At 38.5% G+C, this 23894-nt stretch overlaps 1 protein-coding gene across 2 annotated transcripts in view; it reads left to right on the top strand.

Moving 5' to 3' along the window:
- CEP85L (centrosomal protein 85 like) overlaps window positions 1-23894 on the top strand; it is a 135840-nt gene that overhangs the window by 40749 nt on the left and 71197 nt on the right. For both annotated transcript variants that reach the window (XM_058020389.1, XM_058020388.1), the window contains exon 2: window positions 5901-6062. In XM_058020389.1, the coding sequence (XP_057876372.1) occupies window positions 5901-6062 (162 nt within the window). The remainder of the gene's footprint in view (window positions 1-5900; window positions 6063-23894) is intronic.

Here is a 23894-nt window from a genome sequence, read left to right on the forward strand (position 1 = left end):
TTTATGTTTCTCTCTTTCTCTAGTACTTGAATTCTTTTGCACATTAGTAAGATAGAGGACAGGCATAAGCCTTTGTATACCAGGCAGTGTTATCAGCCTTTGTAAGTTGATAAAAAGGTCTCTCTCAATATTCTTCTGTTTAGACTCTCATATTTCTATTTTTCTTCCCCTGTTTCCCTCTATATCTGTACATTTTTCTTTTTTCATGCTTAGAATTGTTCTAATCTGTTTGTAACTGAAAAGCTATGAGAACTTAGTTAAATAGCTTGCAGGCTCTGTCAAGAAAGCACACTAATAAAGGATATGAGTCCTTAGGATGAATCATACTTCAGCTATCTGACACTGTAAAGTACTTTTGAGAAACTGAAATGTAAAAATGAAATAGTTCAGGCTGTCATTTCATCCCACCTTACCCTGCTTCTTATTGCACTTTGATTAAACTGCATCATCCACCTACTCTCAGCTGCATTCATGTGAGAGGAAGGACTGGGACCTTCTGGCATCTTAGTTCATGGCCAGCTGGTAGAGCTGTGAGTTTCCACCACCTCCAGAGCATTTGTAAAAAAGGGATCTTGAAACTGAAATCTGACCACCTTCCCTGGAAGCATTAGAAACCTTTATTCCCAATGTTCTACTCACCCTGTTAGAGAAAAGCCTGCACTGTAGACCTGGAATTTGTTTTGGGTATTTGTATTAAAACTTGCAATTTGTTTTAAAAAAGGACCATGGAGGTAAAGTGCATCTAGGAAGTATGTGTCTAGGAGGTTAGGATTGGGATGCCATTTTTTAAACACTATTTTTGAAAGAATTTATGAAGTAGTTACTTATTAAAGTAAGTTTTTTTTTTTTTGCCTGTGTCTGGAAGGAACACTATCATGCCAGGATCTTTTTACTATGTCAGAATATCAGATTGAATGACTGCCCCTTATCATTTACTTCACTTTAGACTGAAGGAGGCTGTTGTTGCACCATTCTATTGCTAACTCTCAGCTTTTTTAAAAGCCCTGTATAAATGTGCGAAGTGTGACATCTGCTCTTGTGTCTACTTTTGGAAAGGCTTTTTACAATTTTGGGTTCCCCTGCCTCCATTGCCTTTTCTCATTGTGTTGTCTTTCCAGCAGTTAAAAAAAAGAATATTATCCATGAAGGCTTGTTGTGCATGAAGCACACCCCAGAGTGAGATTTTCTTTAATCTTGTGGCAGTATTGATCTTGCAGGTATGATGAGTAAACAAACATTTTCCAACCAAAGTAAGTTTTTTCTTACAATACAGCAGCCGTATCGTTGATAGACCATTTGTGGGTTTATTTGTAGGCTTTTCCTAGGTTTGTGATTATGCAGCCCTATGGTACAGGAGAGAAAGTGAAAGTGAGGCTATTGCACTTTAAAGAACTTATTGAGAAGGGAATGTGTAGAAGATGCAACCAGAATAAGTTCAGCAAGGCCAGGGGCTTATATGAGTGGATGTGGGAGAGCTGGGTTGAAGGTGGGGTGGTTTCTTTCCAAATACTGTCATGTGATCTTTGTGCATGATTAGCAGTGTTTAGGGTAAAGGTACAGATGGTGAGGGTAAACTAATTAACTGTGGCAGTGTCTTTGGGCTGAATGCTGACTCTCTTTCCTTGCAAGGGCTTCAGGCAGACTTCAGTGCCATCCTGGCATGAAATATGATTGTACAGCCTGGTCACATCCGTGATGACCAGAATGAGCTTTGTGTAGTTAGTTTTGATAGTACTGTAGAGAGATCTTCTTCAGAATCCTTTGACTGTAAATTTGCACTGGCTGTCATGGGTGTTTCACTTCTGGTCACAATCCATGTCAGTCATAGTGTGGAATAGAAAAATCAGTGTTCTTAGTTCAGGGTGTATCTGCTGTGAAACCCAGTGAAGTCTTTTGCTGTTGCTTTCCATTCAGTGGCTAGGTAAAGTAACAGTATCACAGCTGTCACTTAAAATAACAATCTTTACATTCAGGCATGTTAGAGGTATTTTAGGAACCAAATGTAAAGACGGTAATGTTGTTATTTTGTGTATGTACTTCACAGGGGATCTGTGCATGCCACTGAAATTAGGCATGGTAATGATCCAGAATTAACTGTGAGTCTTTCTCACAGCAATAGATGACAGCATTCTGTAACACAGAAAAAGATACATGTTTTTGTGAAGTGAAATTTCAACAACTGTTCCCTTTTAATAAATAATCTACTTCCTGCCCTTTATATACTTAGTTGTAAAGGGATCTGTTTTAAATGCCTAGGCTGGAAACAGAGGATGATGTTGGTATGTTTCACTGACCAGATTTAAGGAGACATTCAACTTTTTGTATAAACAAGTCTTCTTTTGAGATTTTTTTGTGATCTTATGTGTATGTTGTCATGTTTGTTGATGGAAATTGCAGCCTGGTAGGATGACAGTACTTTTTTCTCTCCTAGTGAATCCTACGAAAGGTGGATTTTTCTAACCCCGTAAAGAATGATCACAGACAGATGCTAATATGCAATTCAGCAGCACACATATTGATTAGAAATTTTTGCTTGCTTTTCTTACTCCACTCTGTATTTTGGGCAGATGGATGCTGGCTGTTGCTTGGCAGGTTAGAGATCAGAGCAGCAGGGTGAGGCAGGTGTGCTGGCTGAGCAGTGTGGGGACTCCTGTGTATCTTCCCCTTTCACACTTGGTTCTTTCAGTGTGGGCTGTTTGCTGTATGAAAGATGGTACATTTGCAGAGAGCTGTTCAAAAAGGAGATGGGGAGCATAGAATGGGGTGCATAGCAACTGGGGATTCCTCAGGACTTGGCTCAGAAGGTCAGTTTCAAATAAAGAAAGTAATATATGAATTTTTAAATAATGTCTCGGACTAATGAGATCTATAGGGTCCTGTTTTATGAGTTACTTACTGTTCAGGCTTAATATTTGGGTTTGTTTCTACGATCTTGGTGCTTGTATTTGGCTGTTTATGATATAGCTTTTCAAAGATGATTGAACTCACTTTCTCTTGCAGACACTTGCATATTTGTAATGGCCTTCTCTGAAATAGAATCTCCATTAGGTCTGCAAGGTAACACAATTGTGTGGGTGTGCCATGAAACATCAAAAACTGCAGACTCCTGCGTTATTAGCTGTCCTTTTTAGAAAAAAAAAGGAGTATGCTTAATGTCAAGGGGCAAAGAAAAAGCATTTTTTGAAGGACACGCCTGGGGCTTGGTGTGTCCCCAGTCTGTCTGTGCGTAGGTGCAAAACTGAGAATAGATTACAGCAGGGTGATTTGTGGTGCCTGTTACTTTCTCTGCTCACAGTACCTGCAGAGATCCTGTTGGGAATCAGTGTCTGCCCCCTCTAGTACGTAAACCCTGTTTGTTAACCAAGTCTGGTCGCACTGGGATGTTGCATCTTTTGGGGTATATTGCAACAATTTGTTTGGAACATGAGAGGCTCTTGAGGCTCTCCGTATTTCTTGGAATGAAGGGTGGTAAAATGCTGGAAGAACCAGAGAGGTTGGGAAATGTGTGTCCTTGGAGGTGTTCAAGACTCAGCTGGATGAGGCCCTGAGTAGTCTGATCTAATTATCTTGCTTTCAGCTGAAGGTTAGAGTACGTGTCTTCTTAAAGTCCTTTTTTAAGTTACTCTCATTCTGTGATATTTTTAGCTTTTATTCCTCAAAGTTCTACCAGAGTGAAATGTTGCTCTCCCTTTTGGGCGTTTGTGTATGGATGGTTGTAGTTTCACATGCTGAGCATTTGTGTAACCAAGAGATCTGAAGGGTTTGGCACTTAATACTGTCTTAATGCTACCACTACTCCATATTAAATTATCTGGTGCATTTCTTTTAACGCTTGTGTAACACCATAAAAGCTGAAATGTCACCAAAGAGTTGTATGGTGGAAAACAGCATAATGAAGGGTGAAACTATCTATATTTCTGTTCTATAAATGTACTTTAAATGTCTCCTAAATCAGGACTGTCTCTGATTTAATTAGCTTGGCATTCCATAAGTCAGTTTGACTCTTGCTTGAATAGCTAGATGCAGCTTGGGAGGGATGAAGTGGAGTTCTTCTGGAAAGTAGCCCTGTTCAGAGGGAGGTGTGGTAAAATTACTGTTCCCAATGCAGCCAGAGTATTAGTGAAAAATATGCTGGATGGTAAGAAAAGAAGAAATGTCCCAGTTTCCCACAAGCTGTATGCAAAACTGACACACTTGAATACATTTGATGATGACACAAGAGAGGGTGATATGAAGGATGACACCTGGAGTGGTATTCCGTTGGAATTTTGGCTGGGACCCCTTTACAGGGTGAGACATGGTCATGTGTGTTCATGTCTGGCTCCTCTGGTCTTTCCCCTCACCCTTGGACCTGAAAGATACTCACTGGAACAGTTAAAGAGACTTCTGGAGAGGCAAAACTAAGCTTAAGGAAGAGAAGGAAATACATCACACAAGGCATGGCTGAAGTAGAATGAAGGGGAAGGAGAACTGGGTGGTTTTGAATTACGGGGAGCAAAGGTAGGCAAATGTGCTAAAGGGAAGAAGAGGCAGTAATCTCAACAGAGAATGAAGTTGAGGCAAACGAGATGGACAGGCATATTTAAGGCCTTCAAGAACCTACCTACAAAAAAGTCAGTTTTAGATGTCATGTAGCAGGTCAATAGCACATGCCACAAGCAATTTAGTGTATAAGTATTTATCGTGTTCCTCAGTTTTCAACTGCCTTGGCAGGCAGCTGTCACCACTCCAGCCACTAGGTCTGGGGATTTGGCTGCTGTATGGGAACCATGTATGTATTCATGTATGGGGTTTGGGTTGTATATATACCCACATATTTAATTTTTACATTGTTTTCTGAACTATTTAATTTACTGGAAAACAAGTACAGCTGGAAATAGCAAATGTCCTTGCAGAGGCAAATTGCTGTTATGACTTCAGATGGACACTGCTGAAAGTGTTTTAATGATCTAAAAATAACGTCATATAGCCCAAGAGACATTATATGTGAGCTGATACTTCTTCATGAATCATTTCCTGCTGAAAGTGCTATGCAAAGCTAAGTGCTAGAGGGGGTGTATGTATGTGATTATATATAAATGAAGAGCAGCCATGCTTTTTTCCGTGGTTCATTATGTGCCTGTGCTGGTTCAGAATATGAATGTGATGATCAGTATTCTGCCTTTAAACAATGCTCAGATTTAGGTACTGGCTATTGGAAATTGTAATGGTCTTCTGGGATTGTACTCTGAGATAAATTTTCCCTTGAGGTTGGCTGTGAGAATATGTGGCCTACTTTAAAAACTCCTTGAACAGCAGAACTAGTTGCTGCTCTGAATTGTGCTTTAAAACGTAATATTTTAACAATTATTTAAATGAAAAAAGTAACCAAAATGAAACAAACCACTAGATGGGTACGTGTCTCACAAAGGCTGTTTATGTACAGCCATATAAGGAATTACTTTAGGTATCAGTGTTGATGATTTTATTGCTGGCTTTATCACCTGGGTCATGTGGTTTATGCACAGCAGAAAAGGACTGTATCTCAGTGGCCAAATCTTCCACTGGTTTCTGTCCTAAAATTAATTCATTGCTTTGTATTTGAAAGCTTGCAATGCAAAATTCTGCTGTGATTTGAGGATCAGTTTTAGGATAGGAATTGTATGATAAATGTCTTGTTAAAGAGTACAAGAAAAGTTTAAAATAGTAAAAATATATATGTTGGAATTTTGGGGAAGCTTTCATCTATCAAAAGGATTTTACTTAACAAAAAAAAACAAACCTCTAAGACAGACACATGCACACTCTGGCTCAAATTTTATCTATGAAACATGAGATTCAGTTTTCATCTTGGCAGGTATTTTGTTGCTGATTTTTGTATTGTATCTCCAATGACAGACTTCTGGCTTTCTCTTTCCTAGGCTCGGATTATTCCTCAGTGGGATGGTTACCTGGTACTGAATCCCTGTGGCAGTCCTCAACAATTTCATCAAGCAGTCAAAACAATCCTGTGAGAAGACACAGCATAGCTTCTGACAGCGGGGACACTGGGATTGGTACCTCCTGTTCTGACAGTGTGGAAGGTGAGTTAACACTGCTAAGTTCTGTGTGTTTCTGAGAGAGAAACAGTCCAAAACGCTTTAAAGATGTTTTTCCACAAGCTAACCGTACATTTGCAAAGCTGTTCTGTGCTTGCAGTTTTTTCCTTGCTGGAGCCAAGTAATTGTTTTGGTAAGGGTTGATTGATTTAGTTCTGGATGAGTTGTGTGCATTAACTTGCATCTCTGCCACAAAGGGAGTGCTTGTGTTACATGTTTTGATAATTGCAGTTGCAAGAAGTGCCAGGTTTATACAGAGGAGTAATATGCTGTACTACAGCACTTGATAAACAAGTGGGGAAAAAGCAGAAACTTTTGAGGGAGTTGATAAAAGGACAATGCTTTCTGGTATTCATTGTGTGTGTCAGCAAAGAAAGTTTGCTCATCTTGCCATGAGGAAAGCCTGTGTCTCTTCTCATCTCCACTGCTGGTGGGAAGGAATTCATGTTTTATTGCATGGAATTTGACACATAGTTAACGATCTCTGAGAAGAATCAACAGTATCTAAAGATTGTCAGAATTTTGTTTGGATTAAATCATGATTAGTCAAAGGTGATCTTATCAGGGAGGGGTACAGCCTCAACAGTGGCAGTGTTTCCATAACATTGTCACCCTCCCTGTACAACCTGTCACTGGAATTAAGCTGGAATGAGAGAGATGTAGTGAGACTTGAGGTTTTCTTCTTGCATTGACTTATTTCCCAGTAAGATTTTTGAGACAGATAATGAATGACAGCAGGATTGTGATAGACTTTTCTCCAGCAGCTTTCTATGCCTGGTAAATTTTGCAAAAGGGGTAGCTGGAATGAGGAAGAACTGGAAAAATTAGTAGAAATGAAGGAAGGAATGCTGAATCGGTGTAAGACAGAAGGCTCTGTGGAGGGCTGAGCATTCCTGAGGAGAGGTCCAAATGCCTCAGTTAAGTCTGTCAGGCCTCTTTTGCACATAAGAAAATCCTTTCCACCCTCTTTCTGTTGCATCTGTCAGCTCATAACTTGCTTTCTGCTTCCTTTCATTCGTAAACAGTTGTTGGCTTTGGCAAAATAAATGTTTTTATCAAATATTCAAGTTCTTGGGTGTAAAACTGAAATAATAAATGGTTATTAATGCAGAAGTTTTTTGGTATTTTTTTCCCCAGAGATGTAGGGGGGATGAAGTACTCTCATGGTGTGTATTTATTTATAGCTTTAATCACTCCCAGCCAAATGCTGCACAATAGTATTTTAAGATGCAGCGTTTGAATTAAAACCATACCTTCCCCTCCCCCCTCTTAAGGGCTTCCCCATTTGAGGGGTGGGATGAAGGAGAGGAAATGAAACAGCAGCTCCTCATCAGATGTTCTGTTCTCCTCTGTAGGCAAGAAAATAATCTGTTCAGGGCTGGGTAGGGGGAGAATAAAATAAAGAGGGGAAAGGTTTCAAGGTTGCAACAACAGATAGTTCATGAGGTTTGTCTTTGGCAATGCTTTACAATGGTCAGTTCTACTGCATCCTTTATGTTTCACATTTCCTACCACCTTGTTTGAAAAACTTTTAAGTAGCAGAAAAGTGTTAAAGAAAAAAGGAGGGAAACGTAATGGTGAAATGAAGATTAATGGAGGAATCATATGACAGGCCTGGAAATTGATTGTATATGTTTATTTTTAGTGGAGGGGGTTGATGCCTATGATACCAAGTTGTCTGCATCTCTCAAGCTGTCCCCTGCTCACATCCACAAAAAGAAAAGAGTATCATTGTCATCTGTGGGACTGTCAGGCCAGGCTGGTAATTGCAGACTTGATGCTGGCCATCTGCTGCCGATGTGGTGCTGGGGAAGAAGCTCCTGGGGCTTTTTCAGAGGGGAATTTTTTTCACAAGTTGGCAGATTATTACAGTTTTTAACAGTGCTCAGATAATGAATTGTGGCCTTGCTATTTCTTTTCTGTTACACCCACTAAAAATAAGAAACTTAATTTCAGAATTAACATTAACATCTCCTTTAATTCTGAAGGTTGCACCTGAGTTTGTATAGATATGTAGTTGCTAATAAATATGCTCATGCAGGGAATGGACTGCATGGATGCATTTAAAATATATTTGTAATGGGATTTCTTAGTAACCTCTTAAATGTTCTTTCAAATTCATCTTCTTACTCATACTTATTTCAGGAACATTCATTCTCTTTGAAAACGCAGGGTTTAAAGAAAAGACAAGTACCTCTTGTGTTTGGCTCAGACCTGTGTGATTTGGAGGGGAGATGGGTTTTGACATAGACAGGAGAAAGAAACCTTTAATGTTAAAGTGTATTCAGTTGATTGTATATTATGTTGTGCAAGGGTAGGAAGATTATGAAATGAAATAGGCAATGGAGTTGAAATTGCATGATGTTGATGTGGGATCTGAGGACAGAAATTTATAAACCTTAAATGTGGGGATGTTGTTTGGGTAGATCTGACACTTTTAATTGAGTGCTCTACATTTAAAGATTAAAAGGCATTTTATATCTGTTTAAACTACAGTTATATCTGTTTAAACTAAGTTAATGTGTTTAGGGTTTTTTATTTGTTTTCTGTCAGTTTGTGTCCTTTTGCACTTCATTTTTAACAACTGTTGTGATACCTGTGTATAACCATTCTTTTAGTAGCACTTGCAGAAGAAATACGAAGTTTATATTTTAAGTGTTTTTGAGACTGTTTTTATTTGGGTTACCTAATTAGAGAATCAGGGACTTGGCAGAAATTAAATGGTCTCTAAACCCCAGCAGAGCTCTTTCTCTTGTGCACATTCCAGGTTTTGCCTTTTAGAACAGGAGGGATAAGAACTAGATATTAATGTGGTGAGATACAGGGCCCATGATTATTGCAGACCAGAACATTTTCCTTCATCAGATAAGCTTGTTGTGCTGTGGAAAGTCCCCAGATCTTTCTCCCTTATTGTTACATGCAATTCATTTAATTTAATTTAATATTTCTGGTTACAAACTACTAGTGTGAAAATTCATAGAATGTTGCTTTCCTGGAAGAAAGAGATTGGATGCAGAGAATCAGAGCTACTACCTTTTTAGGAGTTGATGCTCTGCCAGTTTAACTTTAATAAACGCCCTTTTCTAATAACCTTCCAACAACTTCTCTGGAATGCTTAGCTGATAGAATAGGAACTTGTTTTGATGTTATGAGATCCAGAGGTCTATCATTGTCTATCATTTTTAAGGGAATATATTATCTTTTTAAGGATTTAAAAAACCCCTAATTACTTCAATTGAATTGTAGCATTTCTTTATATGCCAAGGAACATGGAAAACCAGAATCGGTTACTTGGTTTTGCTCTTTCAAGCACTCTTTCTTCCAGCAGGTGCTTTCTTTTTTTTTTTTTTTTTTTTTTTTTCCATTAAGGAGAAAAAGGAAAGTTAATAGATATAATTATTCAATATAGTGAAGGGCAGAAGTGAATTTCAGGAAACAAAATTTAATTATGAAGTATCTTGAGGGGAGTTTTCTTCTGCTGCAAAAGATAATGGGATTGACAATGTGTAGGTGAAGCATGTAAATTGTGCTATCAGTTTGGTATCACAAAAGTGCAGTAACACAAGGATCCTGGATCTTGATTGCTGGCAATGCTCACTGTCTACTGTGTTCTGTTTTGGAAGATGATGGATTTTCAGAGAAGTTCCTGATTTTAATTGAATTGAGGTTAATCTCTCTGCCCTTGGATCTTGGCAAATATTGGCATATGTTTGGTGAAGTAGCTTGATTATTTGGAGGGTAGAAAATAATCATGTTTGAGGCATTTTTTTTTGTTTCCTTCCTTTCTGCTTGCCAAGTCTCACATTATAAAGTGGTGTCCAGCCCTCTGTGAGTCAGTTATTGTGTTACTTGGATATTATCCACCCTGACAATCAGAAATGTGCACTGCACTTAAGCCTGTATTAGTCTCTAGTCCTTGTAAGTGGTATTGCCATGGCTTTCTAGAATAATGTGTCTGTATAACTGATGGGAGGATAAAGATTCATGCTCAGAGTTTGGCTGGTTATTTTTGGGGGGGTTTTAGGATTAAAAAAAATTAAAAGGTTATTTCAGATTCTGGTAGCCTATTCCCAGGATTTAACTAATAGGAAAAAATTATGCTAAAAATTTTCCACTAAAATAAGATGGAGAAACTGCTTTAAGTAACATTGACATGTGAACTTGTGTACTCTGAATTTGAAACTGGCTTGAACTAAACTAAAGGCACTTACTAGTTTCATACAGGGATGCTCTGCAGAGAGAAATAGCTGCTGCTTTAACCTCATACTTTGCCTTCTTTCGTGACAGTTTCTCCATAGGAACAAGCTCTCACAGTATGCTCAGTTTTCCTCACATAAAAAATACCAGCAGGACTTTTTTCTGGCTAGTGGGAGTGTTCTGCACAATGAACTTGGTGCATTTAGCCTTCAGCTAACATCAGTAGTTGTTTCTCAGAAAAATTATTTCTGCTGTTCTAATTGGAAATAACTCAGTGAGAATAAGGTCTGCTTACTTAGAATTTAGTGGCATTCTCTTGGTTACCATGCAAAAAGATATTTCTGTCATATGATGTATTTCAGAGCTATGTCACTGAGTTGTACCAGAATGTTTAAATAGTGAGACGGAAGAGAGGATCAGAAGGGCAAGAAACCAGGAAAAAAACTCCCAAAGTTCAGGTTTGAGAAGAAGACAGTTTAATAATGAAGGAAAAAGTGAGTGAACATTGTGATGTAAATGCACCACCAGGAGACTGATGCCCGGCCAGTTTCTGAGCAGCAAATACTTTGGAAGGAACCTGCCCCTCAGCTTCATTGCTGAGCATGACATTATATGGGATGGAATCTCTTTGGTATTTCAGGTCAGCTGTCCCAGCTGTGTCCTCTCCCAGCCTCTTGTGCACCCCTCACTGGGGTGGCAGAGGCCGTGGTGCTGTGTCAGTGTTCTCAGCAAAAGCAGAGACAGTGCTGTGCTCCCAAAACAAGCACCACAGGGGCTGCTGTGAAGGAAATGATCTCTCGCCCAGCTAAACTCTACAATTTCTGCCTCTCAGTCCATGTCATTTGCAACATGCCCAGGTGAAATATCAGTAGATGTTTTTATGTCCTGTAATCTGTATTTTTGGAGCGTGGTGGATATCTGGTATTCTGATGAGAAAAACAAGGAGCATTGTAAAATTCTCTCACCTGTACTTAGGTTAATATCATGAGACCTGGGCATACCAGTCGTTATGAATCTTTGCTGGGGGATTTCAGGGAGGACTTTTCACTTTTCCTTGCTACTGTAATGTCAAAGAAGACTCTGGCCTGTGTTCAGCAGTTCTGTAGCTAAGGATCTCATGAAGGGGAGCAGGAGTCAGATCAGTTTCAGAAAAGCCACAGAGAGGAACAGTTGTAGCCTTAGACTGTTTTTCTGTGAAGACTGGAAACATTCTGTAGCTAGTCAGTATTTAATGTACATATTCAAGTAGCCTTTGCAGCCTTATCTGAAGACATCACAGGACTCATTTTTAATCCTTTCCACTGCAGACAGAATAGTGCACTTAGTGATGGACTGAAGGCATTTGGGATGTAGGCCAGAAGTTCCTTGTAGCCAGAAAAAACCCATTGCTGCTGCCTGGAGTTCTAGCCTGGGGCTTGACAGAGCAGATTATTTGTATCCCCCATAGAAAGGTTTGTAAATCTCTGGTTTTTAACAGTTTGACAAGACTATCCATTTCTGGAGGGCTTATACTTCACTCTTTCTTAGTTTTTATTCAGCAGACCTCTTTCTACTATAATGTATGCACAGATTAAACTTTTTTCTCAGTGCAAAGTCCAGTTAATGTATTTAATGTCATCCTTTGTTTTAGCCATGATTTCAGTGTGCTGATAATAAGTAATTTCTGTAATAGTTCCCTTTGAAGTAGAACATAAAAGCTCACTGTTACAGAAAACCTTTTTCAGGGCTTTGCTTGTGTTTCTGTGATAAGTCAGATGGAGTTTTCACATCAGTTTTGGCAGCATAAAAGCAGCAGTGAGGAAGAACAATGTGCAGAGACCACTTTGCATGAAGCATGGTTACTCCATCTCACTTCCTGAATCTCTGACTTTCTTCACGTTAGGGGAATTAGAGGTCTGTAAGAGGAAGTGAGAAATACTCAGCAAGTGACAAGTCTGATCAGTTAGCCCAGGTTTGGGGTAGAATGAAAGTTTGAATAATGGGGGTGGGTAAGGGAGGGGGCGGGGGTAAAGCCTCAAGAATGCTTGTCTGTCTGCTCATGGGGCATTTGTTTGCAGTAACCTCACTGGAGTAGTAGCTGTTAACAGCTGCTAGGTTTTTTTTTTTTTTTTTTTTGTCAGGCAGAATATGACCAAGTTTGTTGCTTTTGATACGTTAAAATCCTTTGAGAACTATGATTCGTTTGTTTTAAAAGCAATTACTATTACCAAAAACTATAAAAGTGCTTTTTTTTTTCTTTTTACCATCTTAAATGCTTCTTAGCCCATCAAATTTAGAAAGAAAACTGGTGTGGGTTTTTCCCAATGCAAAACATGATGAAAGAAATCTCTTGAGGTTTTCTTCTTCCTCTTAGAGGGCTGGCAGATAAGGTTTTGCTATGACAATGACTGTGTTTGTGTCAGCGGCAGGCATGAAAGTCAGCATTGTAGAGTGTTGTCAGCTTCACAGAGGTCACTTCTTTGCTCCTGGAGCATGTTCTAGTGTAGCTGTCCTGTGCAATAGGTTAAAAAGATTATGCCTTATTCGGCTTATATAAGTAAATACAACTTATGCAACAAATAGCTATGTGGTGAATACTCAAGCTTTGTCTGCAGAAAAATACTTCCTAGGCATCCCAAGCAGGAAATGTTGGTTGTATACAACTAAACAATATTTTCTGTGTATGGGTGTATTGTTTTTAAAATGTCTGTTAAGTAGCAAGATCAGAAAAAAACTGGAGGGCAATTTAGGTGTTTGTGTAGGAATGAAATGAAGTCTGTCCTTAAAGGCAGAAAGATGATTGGCAGGAAAAAAGGCACTGTTCAGTTCCCTCTAATGCAAAAAAATGTCTCTGACACCAGCCCTCTTTGCAGCTTTCTCTAAGATTTTGTAACAACAATGAAAACCGGAAAACATACTGGAGTAACCTTTCTAATTTTATGTCCGTTTCTTCTTGGTTAGTTTCTAGAATTCCTGTGATGTTCAGGAATTGCACCCTCTTCTGTTCCCTGTTCTCTGTGCTGCTGTTCTTCCCAGGGCTTAATCCTTGAAATAGAAAAAGCAGTAACAATGAAATATGTTTGAAAGGAATTAGTTTACATTTATGAATGACATAAACATAAATTAGCATCTCCCTCCATTTTAATTATTATATTATATTATATTATATTATATTATATTATATTATATTATATTATATTATATTATATTATATTATATTATATTATATTATATATTATATATATTATATTACAATTTATGCCTTGTTCCTCAATATGAGTGGATTTTTTTGAAACTCTTACTGCATTGAGTAGAAAGTTTATAAGGATGTTGGTAACAAATTGAATGGATAGCAGAGATTCTTGTTTTGTTTTTTTTTTTTCCTATGAGCTTGGTGTCCCGGAAGAAATGGCATTCCCATTTTGAGATCACAACATAATGCCTTTGATAGTATGGCCCTGAAAAAGGGATGGAAGTAGAAGAACTTTGCTTTCATCTTGCCAGGTAATAATACAAGTATGACATGGCAATCATCTCTTACATGAATGACACACCTGGTCCTGAATGCCAGTGTCATAGTCTACCTGGCTGTAGGTTGGCTCCTTGCAACTATTTGATAATTTAAATGCCACTGCCTATCTCAGGCGAAAATAGGAAGGAAATTGTTGAGTTCAGATATTTTTAATGCAAAATTAATAAGGATTTTAGCCTCCTTGAGAAAGTATTAGCATATTTTCATGCTATTGAATTGTAGAAATGTGGTTTGGAGAAAACTGCAGGAGACTTCTGTTTCAAGCCTTATGCTCAGAGCAGAATCATCACCAAAATAGACCAGGTCAGCCCTGACTTTGTCTTTCTGATTCTTGAAAACCTTCCCAGGTACCTCAAAATCTTTGAATAACTTTGCCCCAGTGCCATAAGATGTCCTTGTGAAGAATTTTTCCTTGATGTCCAGCCAGAACCTACCAAGCCATAGTTTTTCTGTTGTTGACTCTTATTTTTGTCTGCTACTACCAGGAATAGTCAAATAAATTTAACTAATTTAACTATCTGACATTTATGTATTTTTTGAGGAGTGGGGAAAGGTGTGAGAATGGGTTGGTATTTTCTTTTTTTGTTATGGTCACAACTGTGTACCAATTCATGTTATCTCCTGTTGTTTTTAGCAAGTCTAAAGAAAAGACTATAAACCAGAGTTTAAATACATGTATATATTTTTGATACATCTTGCATTGAATGTGTCCCTGTGTTTGGGCTGCTATTTTGAAGCATACAGGATGATTCTAGTTCTTGATGTTGGTCTGTGAATCAGAAGACTGTATTATGTGCATTTTTCTTAAGTTGTATAACTATCATAAGCTCTTAGTGGCACATCCCTTTCCACCAGGGATTAGTCTGTCCCTGTCAAAGGCTAAAAATACTTTGTATTTTCAAAAATAGAACTTTCTTGGTTGATTTAAACAATGGCATTTATTATGTGAAGTGGCAGGAGGTTTTCAGTTTTCCTGTTTGTAAGTTTTAATCTGTAGGAGTACCTAGAGATTCAGGACAGGATTATAGTTTATTGTTCTATCTTACATAAGAATTCTAAAGAAGCAGACACTTTTTAACTGGGTGAGAGGTGTGTCTGCTGTAAGCTTTTCTTCAGAGAGGTGATGTGGTTAGAAGTACTTCTTTCTTTCTCATTGCATCAGCCATCTGCATGCAGTCATACTTTGCTGTCGAGAGTGATGGCAAGGTTTAAATTCTAATTAGCTCAGCTAGAAAACTGAACTAAAAATATGTTCAGAGGGATAGAAAGGGAATTGGATTCACTAGGGCGTCCATAATGGGGTTGTGTTCTCCTCATGTGTTAGAGAAATCTTCGTAGACAAAAGAAGTTTAGTTGAAAAAATTTTAGACTAATGAGAATTCAAATGAGATGTGCAGAATTCTTGTTTTTCACAATTATGCCCTATTTAGCGTAGGAGAAAAAATGCTCATGATGAAAAAAAATCTCGTGTGAAGAAAACACACTTCAGAGAGGTTGGAATAAGATCATCTTTGATGCCCTTTCAGCTCAAGACATTCTCTGATTTTGTGAAAACAAATGCAATTTCTTGTGGTGGTTGCTTGGATATCTGTTGTCTAATAGAGCTTCTGAAAGGTTCTGAGTGCAGTGAGTCACGGCTTCTGTAAAAGTGGAGCGTGCTCTCCCTGGGACATGTCTGAAGGGGATCTTAGGTTGCTTTCTCTCTCCTCAGTTCATGTCAACGTTCCCCACTTTGGTATTCCTTTTCAGATTTCGTTATTCTCCATCTCCTCTCCCCTAGTGGAGTTCAGGAAGAAGAAGGGGAAAACAAATCTGACTTCAAGCAGCCCACAGGATAGAAATGCTTTCCACATTCAGGCCTTTTCATTAAATCTTTGTCACCTTGATCAGGAATTCAGATGATATTACTAGTTAATACTGAGGATGTTATGACAGAGGACTTCAGTACAGGAGGGCCATACGGGTTAGTTTTATGTACACAACTGCTCCAGTTTGTTGGTTTTCTGTTTTTTCAGTGTCAGTCCCAAAAAAAAAAAAAAAAACAAAAAACCTTAAGAAACAAGCAAGAAAAGGTAAAGTACCAAAAGGTTGTTCTGGCCAAATTCCTGTTTTAAAATCTGTGATCTTTGCTGTTCCAAATGGCTCCATTCTCGTAACACTTGGGTCTTCTCTTAAAAAGAACAGTATGTTATGTAAATAAAAGAAGGAACAGTCCATGATTTATGCTGGTAGTATTTCAGCTTTTGGAATATCTTTATGAGATGGTGCAGTAGTACTTTCTTCCTTCTGTTCCTGCTGATTTTTTTCTTATTTTCCTTTGTGAAATAAGATCTGGGATAGTTGTGTTGTTTTTCTACATGTTAAGAATGACAATAAGTGATGTAATCAGACTCTTGTGGAATACGAAGAAGTGGTCTGTATGTATACCTGATGAGTGAACAACAAAAATTGAAGGTTTTGTGTTTATCCATGAGTAGAATTTGATTTTTTAATGGAAATTAACATTTATTTAATCCTTAATGGAAATTGTAATGGATTATTTTGGAAGAAGGTGAGGAATGTAAAAAATTCAGAGTCTCTTAATTACATACTTTTGAAGTTTTGGACTGAAATGGGAATTCAAAAGTAGGTGGGAATATTATGACTATTTATGAGTATTCACTTTAGTTAGTTCTGGCAGGTAGCATAGTCTAGTAGAATTAATAAAACATGTGACTTATGGCCAAATGTTCATGTTTATGTGGTTCTGGGAGTATGGAGTACTCCCATAAGAGTAGTATACCCTTAATTTACTGTAAAAGTTAAAGAACATTAATTGGACTGATGCTTACATGGGTGGGTGTTATTCCAGCTGTTGAGAAGTGTGGGACTTGGAGCTGGATATGCTTGGTGGAGTTCTGTGCTTCAGAAGTCTGATACCAGACTTGAAGAAGCATGAATTCTTTTCCTTTTTATTTTTTTCCTGGTATCTTCTGAAGCTTACTGATTTGAAAGGCTGGTTAAATCAGTTTATTTCATTACATGTGCTTATATAAACAGGTTTATTAATATGCTTCATATGGGAGTTTCTGTTTGCATATATATATAGATAACCGTTACCATGCTTGTTTTTCCAACATCATTAATGTTTTTGGCTTATAATTACTAAAGATATAAATGGAAATGTTAAAATAAAGTGCATTACAAAAAGACAGGTTAAATAATGATATTTGGAGGTTCTGTTAAGAAGCCATTTTTCCATTCAGTGTTTATAATAGTTGTTGATACAGTTATTTCTGCTGCTTCATTATTTCGATATTGCAATCGTGTCTAATTTGCCTATAAGTGTTAGCCCAAGATGCAAGAGGGAATTAAGCAGTGTGTGATTATAAAAATACTCTGTGCAAGGTGAAGCCTGCTAGTTTTGATTATCAAAAATAATTTGTGTTGCCCTCTCTTCTGAAGCTGAAGTGCATCAATAACCTTACACCACTTGAGTAGGGATGTGAAGATCTGTGTGTAGCTTCTAAAATTGCTACCCTTTGCAGAGTTTCAGATTTCATCCTGGTAGCTGGGCTGTGGGCTGAATGCCATTACAGTTTGCTGTGTTGGGGATTTACTGGTGCTATTGGGTAACTGATGAGCACTGTGGATACCGCATTGCGCAAAAGTACTATCTTGCATTTCTCTGGGGTGGAAGATGACTTCACTTATTAACATAATTAGACAGATTTAATTTTTTTTTTTTGTATTTAAATGCTTTCTGTAAGTATGCAATTCACACTTTCTTAGCTAGTGGTTATGGAACTGACTTTGGGAGCCAGAGATCAGGTCTCAGGTCTACCACACCAACTTTTATGATACGCTTTGATCCCTGCTTGTTCTGATCAAAAAATAAGTTCTGAAATGGAGTCTACCTTTTGAACAGAATTCTCTAATTTCTGCAACATGCCGTGCTTCCCCACCTTAACTGAGGTGTTTCTTAACAGCTGGAGAGCAGAGAAGAAACAGTTTTGTTTTGTTTTGTTTTCTTTGTGGGAATCAGAGCCCTGCTAATGTGCTTGGATGCCATAGTGATAAGTACTATAAATATCCAAATGTGTGAGCCAACAACTGGAAATAAATCTGTAAACACTAAATTCTTTCCATTATCAAAGGCAGCAATAGAAACATTTTCTTCTCTCCCACCTCTTGTTCTATACTTTTAATTGTACTCATCACAGAAGACAAAAAGGGCATTAAAAAATCTGTCTTCAAGTACTCCTGGGGAGCAGAGAGAAGTGATCACTAAGCCCATTGAAGGAAAATGTCATGCAGATTGTTTGTATTCAGGCTTGTTAGTTGTCTGTAAACAATGATTTACTCTTCTGTTTAAATAAAGTCTAAAACTGGGTAGCAGTACAGGTAGTAGCACTTAAATAGCTGCAGTTTTTATGTCATGTGATATGCTGTGTGTAAGCATGATGGGCTGTGTTCAGTGGTGCTGGAGATTCCGTGGCACTCAGGGAGGCGTGTTGGCAGTGAACCAACATCCCCATTCAGGTGCCAGGTAAACCTCACTGTTGGGAATTGAGATGCCAGATTGATTTGTAAAATTAAGGTGATCAAATCCCCAACTGCACCAAGGAAGGACTTCTTTTTTTTTGTGTGTGTGTATGGCATCTTCTTTTTGTTTTGAATGCTTTAGCATGTTTTATCTTAAATGACTACAGAAATCATCTCAAATATGCAAATTGTAGTTGGGGCAGAGTTCTGTTTTCTACAGTAGATCAAGTCTTTTAATCTAGGACTGCTGATATAATTTGTAGCAAGTGTGTTTCATTCCAGGGAGGATGAATTCAATGGACCAAATGGTGCCTGACATATATATGATTTGGCAAAGGAACTTCTGTTCTTTCAGGATGAGAAACATTCTGTTAAAGCATTTTTCATAATTAATTACTTATATTTTCTTGCTTTTATGATTTAGTTGAATTTATTGCTTTCATTTAATTAGTGTGCTGATCATAAAATTTTCCAAGTCGTTGTAATGTCAAGGCACTAAACTCTTTTGGCATAGGAAGTGGGGGGGAAAAAGCAGCTTTAGAAATGGATTGCCAGTGAAAGAATGGAGAAGCTCTAAACTGCTGTTAATTTTTAAAAAATTTATTTTAGAAATTATTTACAAGGCTAAATCTCTTCAGCAGGAAAAGCTGTAATAAAAACTCTACTGGTCATTATGTGTTTCTCTCCTGATTCACTATCAGTTTATTTAAGCATTGGTTATAATTAAAATCAGATCTTTCAATCAGTCTTGTCAGTGGATAAAAATGGCCTTTGTTTTTCAGGATACATCTAAAAAATATGACATACAGATTCATTTTAATAGTATAGAACTGTCTTTATGTTAAAGACGGACTACTTGCAGTGAAATCACACTCTTAAGAATTAATGCGTGCATGAAGTTTGGGTTTGTTTTTCCTCCAACCTTTAAAATGATATTTCATGGCTTCTTTGTGGATGGACATATAAGGGAGTAATAGTTCCCTTCTGGAGTGGAGGCTTGTTTTTAAAGTACAGAAATCCTCCAAAGAGTGTGAGATTTGGTTCTAAATACATCCTCAGAATTAACACTCCTAATTTCACCTTTGTAGCATTTACTTTTGCTCAAACTGTCCTCCAAAAAACACCTAAAATTGAATTCTCAGGGTATATGAAGGTTGGGGGTCCTGGAGGAGAAGTTGTTTATGGGCAGTACAGAACTGTGAATCCCTCTCCTTTGTTTTCTGCTGTAGGTAAATTCTGTATTAGAATTGGAACAACTCTCTGTTACTAGTAGTCTTAGTACCATGGCTCCACAGGTGTGCCTGAGAAATAGAATGTTAAAAGCTGGAGTCAAAGCAGTGGAAGCCAAATGGTGCACAAAAGCAAAGGGTTTTCCACATCTGTTTATTATATTGTAATCAGTTTTGTGGGATGGAATGCAGAAACCCTTCCATATCTTCTTGTTGCCACTATTGCTTTAAGAAACGTTTCTGTTATTAAGGGGAATCTTGCTATAAGAAAATGCTGGGAGTTCCAGATGAATCTTACACTCCTTTCCCCTAAGTTTATTACTACTTTGTTTTGCTTGAATTTGTGAAATTTAAAAAGGTAACCAGGGTAGCCACTACCACTCAGTGTAAAGGGCAGTGGGAGGAAGCAGGTAAAGTTTATAAGTGACATGAGTCTAATTGTTGTAAGAGTTTGTCTCCTGTTCTTCATTTGGAAAATACAGATAATGATACTTAATTTTTGAAGTATGAGATGTGGCTTCTTTTGTAGGATATAGAGCTGTGCTACAATCCAATTTAAAGTTAATCCTCTGTGACCCGAGCTGAGTTCCAGATGGTGACCTACATGTGGAGTAGGCTGGTAATTTGTTATCAAAGCCCTGATGTGTCCAAGAAACTTTAAGGGAAGGTGGGATTAATGTGTGGTAAATGAAGGGTAGAGTGGCAAGGCTAGGAATATAAAAGTTAGAAAATAGAATGCTAAAGCTACTTCTGTAACAGTGTATTTTACTTCTTTCTGTTTTTACTTTACAGGGTTTTAGTAAGATTTTTCTTTTTTTTCCCCCTCCAGTTTCTTATTTAAATTTGCCAAATTTCTTATTGTGGTTTTCCCCAAATCTTAGTAAGTAATTAAGTAGACTGCTGGGTCTGCAAGAGACCTACTCCAGTTGAATATTTGCTACTCTTAACATATTACCATCTCTTTTACCGTTTGGGGATCAGCATCAAGGAGAGAGACTTCCCCAGTGAGTTAAGTTACTCTGGAAGCACCCGTTGAACTTCTGGTGTTGCTGGGGATGGCTTCTGGCCCTTGGAAGGGATTCCTGCTTGACACAGGCCTTCCCAAAGTGTATTAAGTGAATGGCTTGTGGCCCATGAAGTGCTTCCAGGAGGCGCAGTGCTGCAGCAGGGCAGGCTGGCTGTGCTTGGCGACCTGGGCTGACCTTGGTCTGCGGCAGGAGAGGGAGTCAGGCAGGGACAGCCCTGCTGTGAAGCAGGGAGAGGCACAAGCAGTGTCCTCCTGCCTCACTGCTGCACCCATGGCAGCCTCGCTGCTGGGGCTGCTCCCAGCACCTGCTGCTGCCTGTGAAAGGATTCCTTTTTCCATCCGAGTACTGTACATGTGCTCTGGTTGTACTGAAGTCTCTGTGATACTTGGAAGAGTTACCAATTAAAGGGCTGACAGATATTGGAACTGGCTGCCCAGGGAAGTGGTTGAGTCACTATCCATGGAGGTTTTCAGAAGATAACATGTAGATATGGTGCTTGAGGCCATGGTTTTAGTGTGGGACTTGGTAGTGCTGGGTTAATAGTTGGACTTAATGATCTTGAAGGTCTTTTCCAACGTAAATGATTCTGTTCTGTGATTATGGGTTTGGGCTGGGGCTCCCGCAGTGAGAATACAGATGTAAACTAGGAGGGTGACTACTGTGCAAAGCTCAGCTGAGGGAGATCAGTGGAGGAAATGAAGCTGAAGTGTGAGGCTGGGAAAGAAAATGAAGGTGTGTTCTCTCTTCCCTACTTGTGTGGCCTGGCATAAAACTGAAGGGTGCTGGTCCTTTTAAGAGCTGTTCCTGGTGGGCTGTGAACCAAGAGATCCACTGCTCTGTGGTGAGGATAACAGGTACCAGTTGACTCTAAATATTTTAATATTTAATTAATTTTTAATTATTTCAATACAAAGTCTTAGTAGAAAGAGGGATTAAAATGTCAGTAGTGGATAATTATCTCAAAAACCTAGCCAGAAACTCCAGTCTCCTTAAAAGTGGGATGTAACCTTCTAAAGTTACTTGACATTGAATTGAGGGCTCTGTTTCTACCTGTAGTTATGAAGAAAATGTGGGTCAGCCACAGAGTTTTAACTCTCTGGAATGATAGTGCTCTCTGGGAGCCCTCAGGTTTTGCTCTGGTCCCTTGTGTTAGAGGGTGTCTCTTAACTCTCCTCAGGTGAGTTTGTCTTCACTTGCACATCCTTTGCACTTGATGTCTTAGGTGAGGTAGTTTTGCTGCATACAGGTATCAGCCTAGCTAATCTGGGAACGTTGTTGGAGGAGATGGTGTCAGTTGGATGGAGCCAAGTTTGATAGTTGGAATTATACAAACAAGTGGCCTGTGGAGACTGAGAATGAATTGCACCTGTCTTGGTATAGGAAAGAGTAGGTATGTACCTGGTACTGGGTGTTCTCTTGCAGAGAACAAAAATACCTAGAATTATCCCCCTCTGGATGGCAGTGGTGGATTTCTGTTCTGATGGGAGTTTTTTTGAGTCATCCCCAGCTGAGGATGAAAAAATAATGCCAGCAAGAGGGGGTACCTGATGGCTGTTGAAGTAGATGGTATTTGTGGCATGGGTATCTTGCAGATATAGAAAGGAAGGAGAACAGATATAGTGTGGCATCCACAGTGTTTTTTCCCCTTTAGCCATTACTTTTAAAGAAGGTCCTAGGGGGATATTTGATTTCTTTACGTCTTCACTGTTAAGTGCTTGTTGTTGGAAAATGGAATTGGAAGCTGTAGATGGCCTTCATAAAAGGGCAAATGCAAGTTAAGATCTAGACTTCTAAAAAAATGAGACAGCTCACTACAAAAGAAACTCCCCCTGGCAGTATAGGTTTTCACTCATGCTTCTGTTTCAATGAAATCAAGTTGCCTGTTTATGTGACTGCTGTTCTGGAATATTGCTTTATCCTCTTATCTGGGGGGGAGAAAATAGAACCCGTTAATCTAAAAATTGTTCTACTTAGTTATATAACTTTCTTAAAAATAGCTCTTAGATGGCTGGAGAAGATAGATGCTGGGGGATTCAAATTTCGCTTGGTTTGTGCTCTTTTGCATAGAGCATCCACATTGCATGCATAATATTTTTTACTGTTTTTTGGTGGCCAGCTGCATGCAACTCGCATGTGCTCACACAGTGGCCTGTGAACATCTGTAGCACAGCTCTCTCTCAAGTGCTATACATGTATGGCAGCAAAATAGCCCCAAAGCTGAAGCTTAGTGCAGAGAGGCACATCAAGAGAACACATTGATGATGGGATGTTTCTTTGTGTGTGTGTCACTTACTGCTGGGAAAGTTTAGCTTTTTGAAAATGGTTGCTCAGAGAATCCTTTATTCTCTTGTATTTCTAGAAATTCCTATTATATTTGGCTTTAGGTTTGTGATATCCTTGGTTGAAGAGGCAAAGTGCATAAATCAAAAGTTTTATTGTACTCTGGTAAAACAAGTTCATTCTTTTAAGACATACTTCTATCTTAACATGCTCAGTTTTCTCACCTAAGCAGTCATAAATAACTTGTTTTCAGTGACTGATATGGAGTGAAAATTTACTCTTGGGCTTACCTGCTGTTTGCTTCAGACTATTTGCTCAGATAAAATCTGTGAAATATTTTCTGCTTCACTTAAATATCCCGTGGTATTGCATTTTGTCACTTTTCTTTTAATGAATCTAAGATTCATTTTAATTCTCTAACATTGGCATTTGGAATAATTGAGTAGGGTAGGGGAAACAAGAATAGAATCTTGCAATGGTTGACTTCGGCATAATTTATTTTTCTCTGCTGAATAATATTTTCCTGTAAAACAAATTTTGCCTGCTGCTTTTTGAAATGTGTGCCTGTTCGCCAGAGCTGCCCTTGTTGCTCAGAACCAATGCCTCACTTCATTTTGGAGTGGCAGCATCTCACCTCTATACACTGCTACTTTCCTTTACAGTCCCCTGTTATATCATCTTCTGAATCTGGGTTTCATTTAAGTGAGCTAAGTTGACCCAGATCTGACTCAAGAGTAGAAATTACTAAATTTTTTCGAAGACGCTTCTCTTTTGGAGTTGTGGATTCCCCAGCTGAGTATTATTAGCCTAGATATTGCTGGGTAAATTGGCAGTTCACAGAAATATTAATAGGCAGTACTTTTTTTTTTTTTTTTTTTTTTTGTGTGTGTCCTGAAATACCAGTTCTGCTAGATCCCTTGGGCAGGACAGATCTACTTGGTGTGTATCTGGTATGTTGGGGGCTTAGGGGTTTGCCTTTTACTCTCTGCATATATATACCTAGTGAGTGTTAAGACCTCAGGTTTACTGTACCGTTCACATGCACTTG

Source organism: Melospiza georgiana, chromosome 3 (assembly GCF_028018845.1).
Source record: "Melospiza georgiana isolate bMelGeo1 chromosome 3, bMelGeo1.pri, whole genome shotgun sequence".
Taxonomy (NCBI): Eukaryota; Metazoa; Chordata; class Aves; order Passeriformes; family Passerellidae; genus Melospiza; species Melospiza georgiana.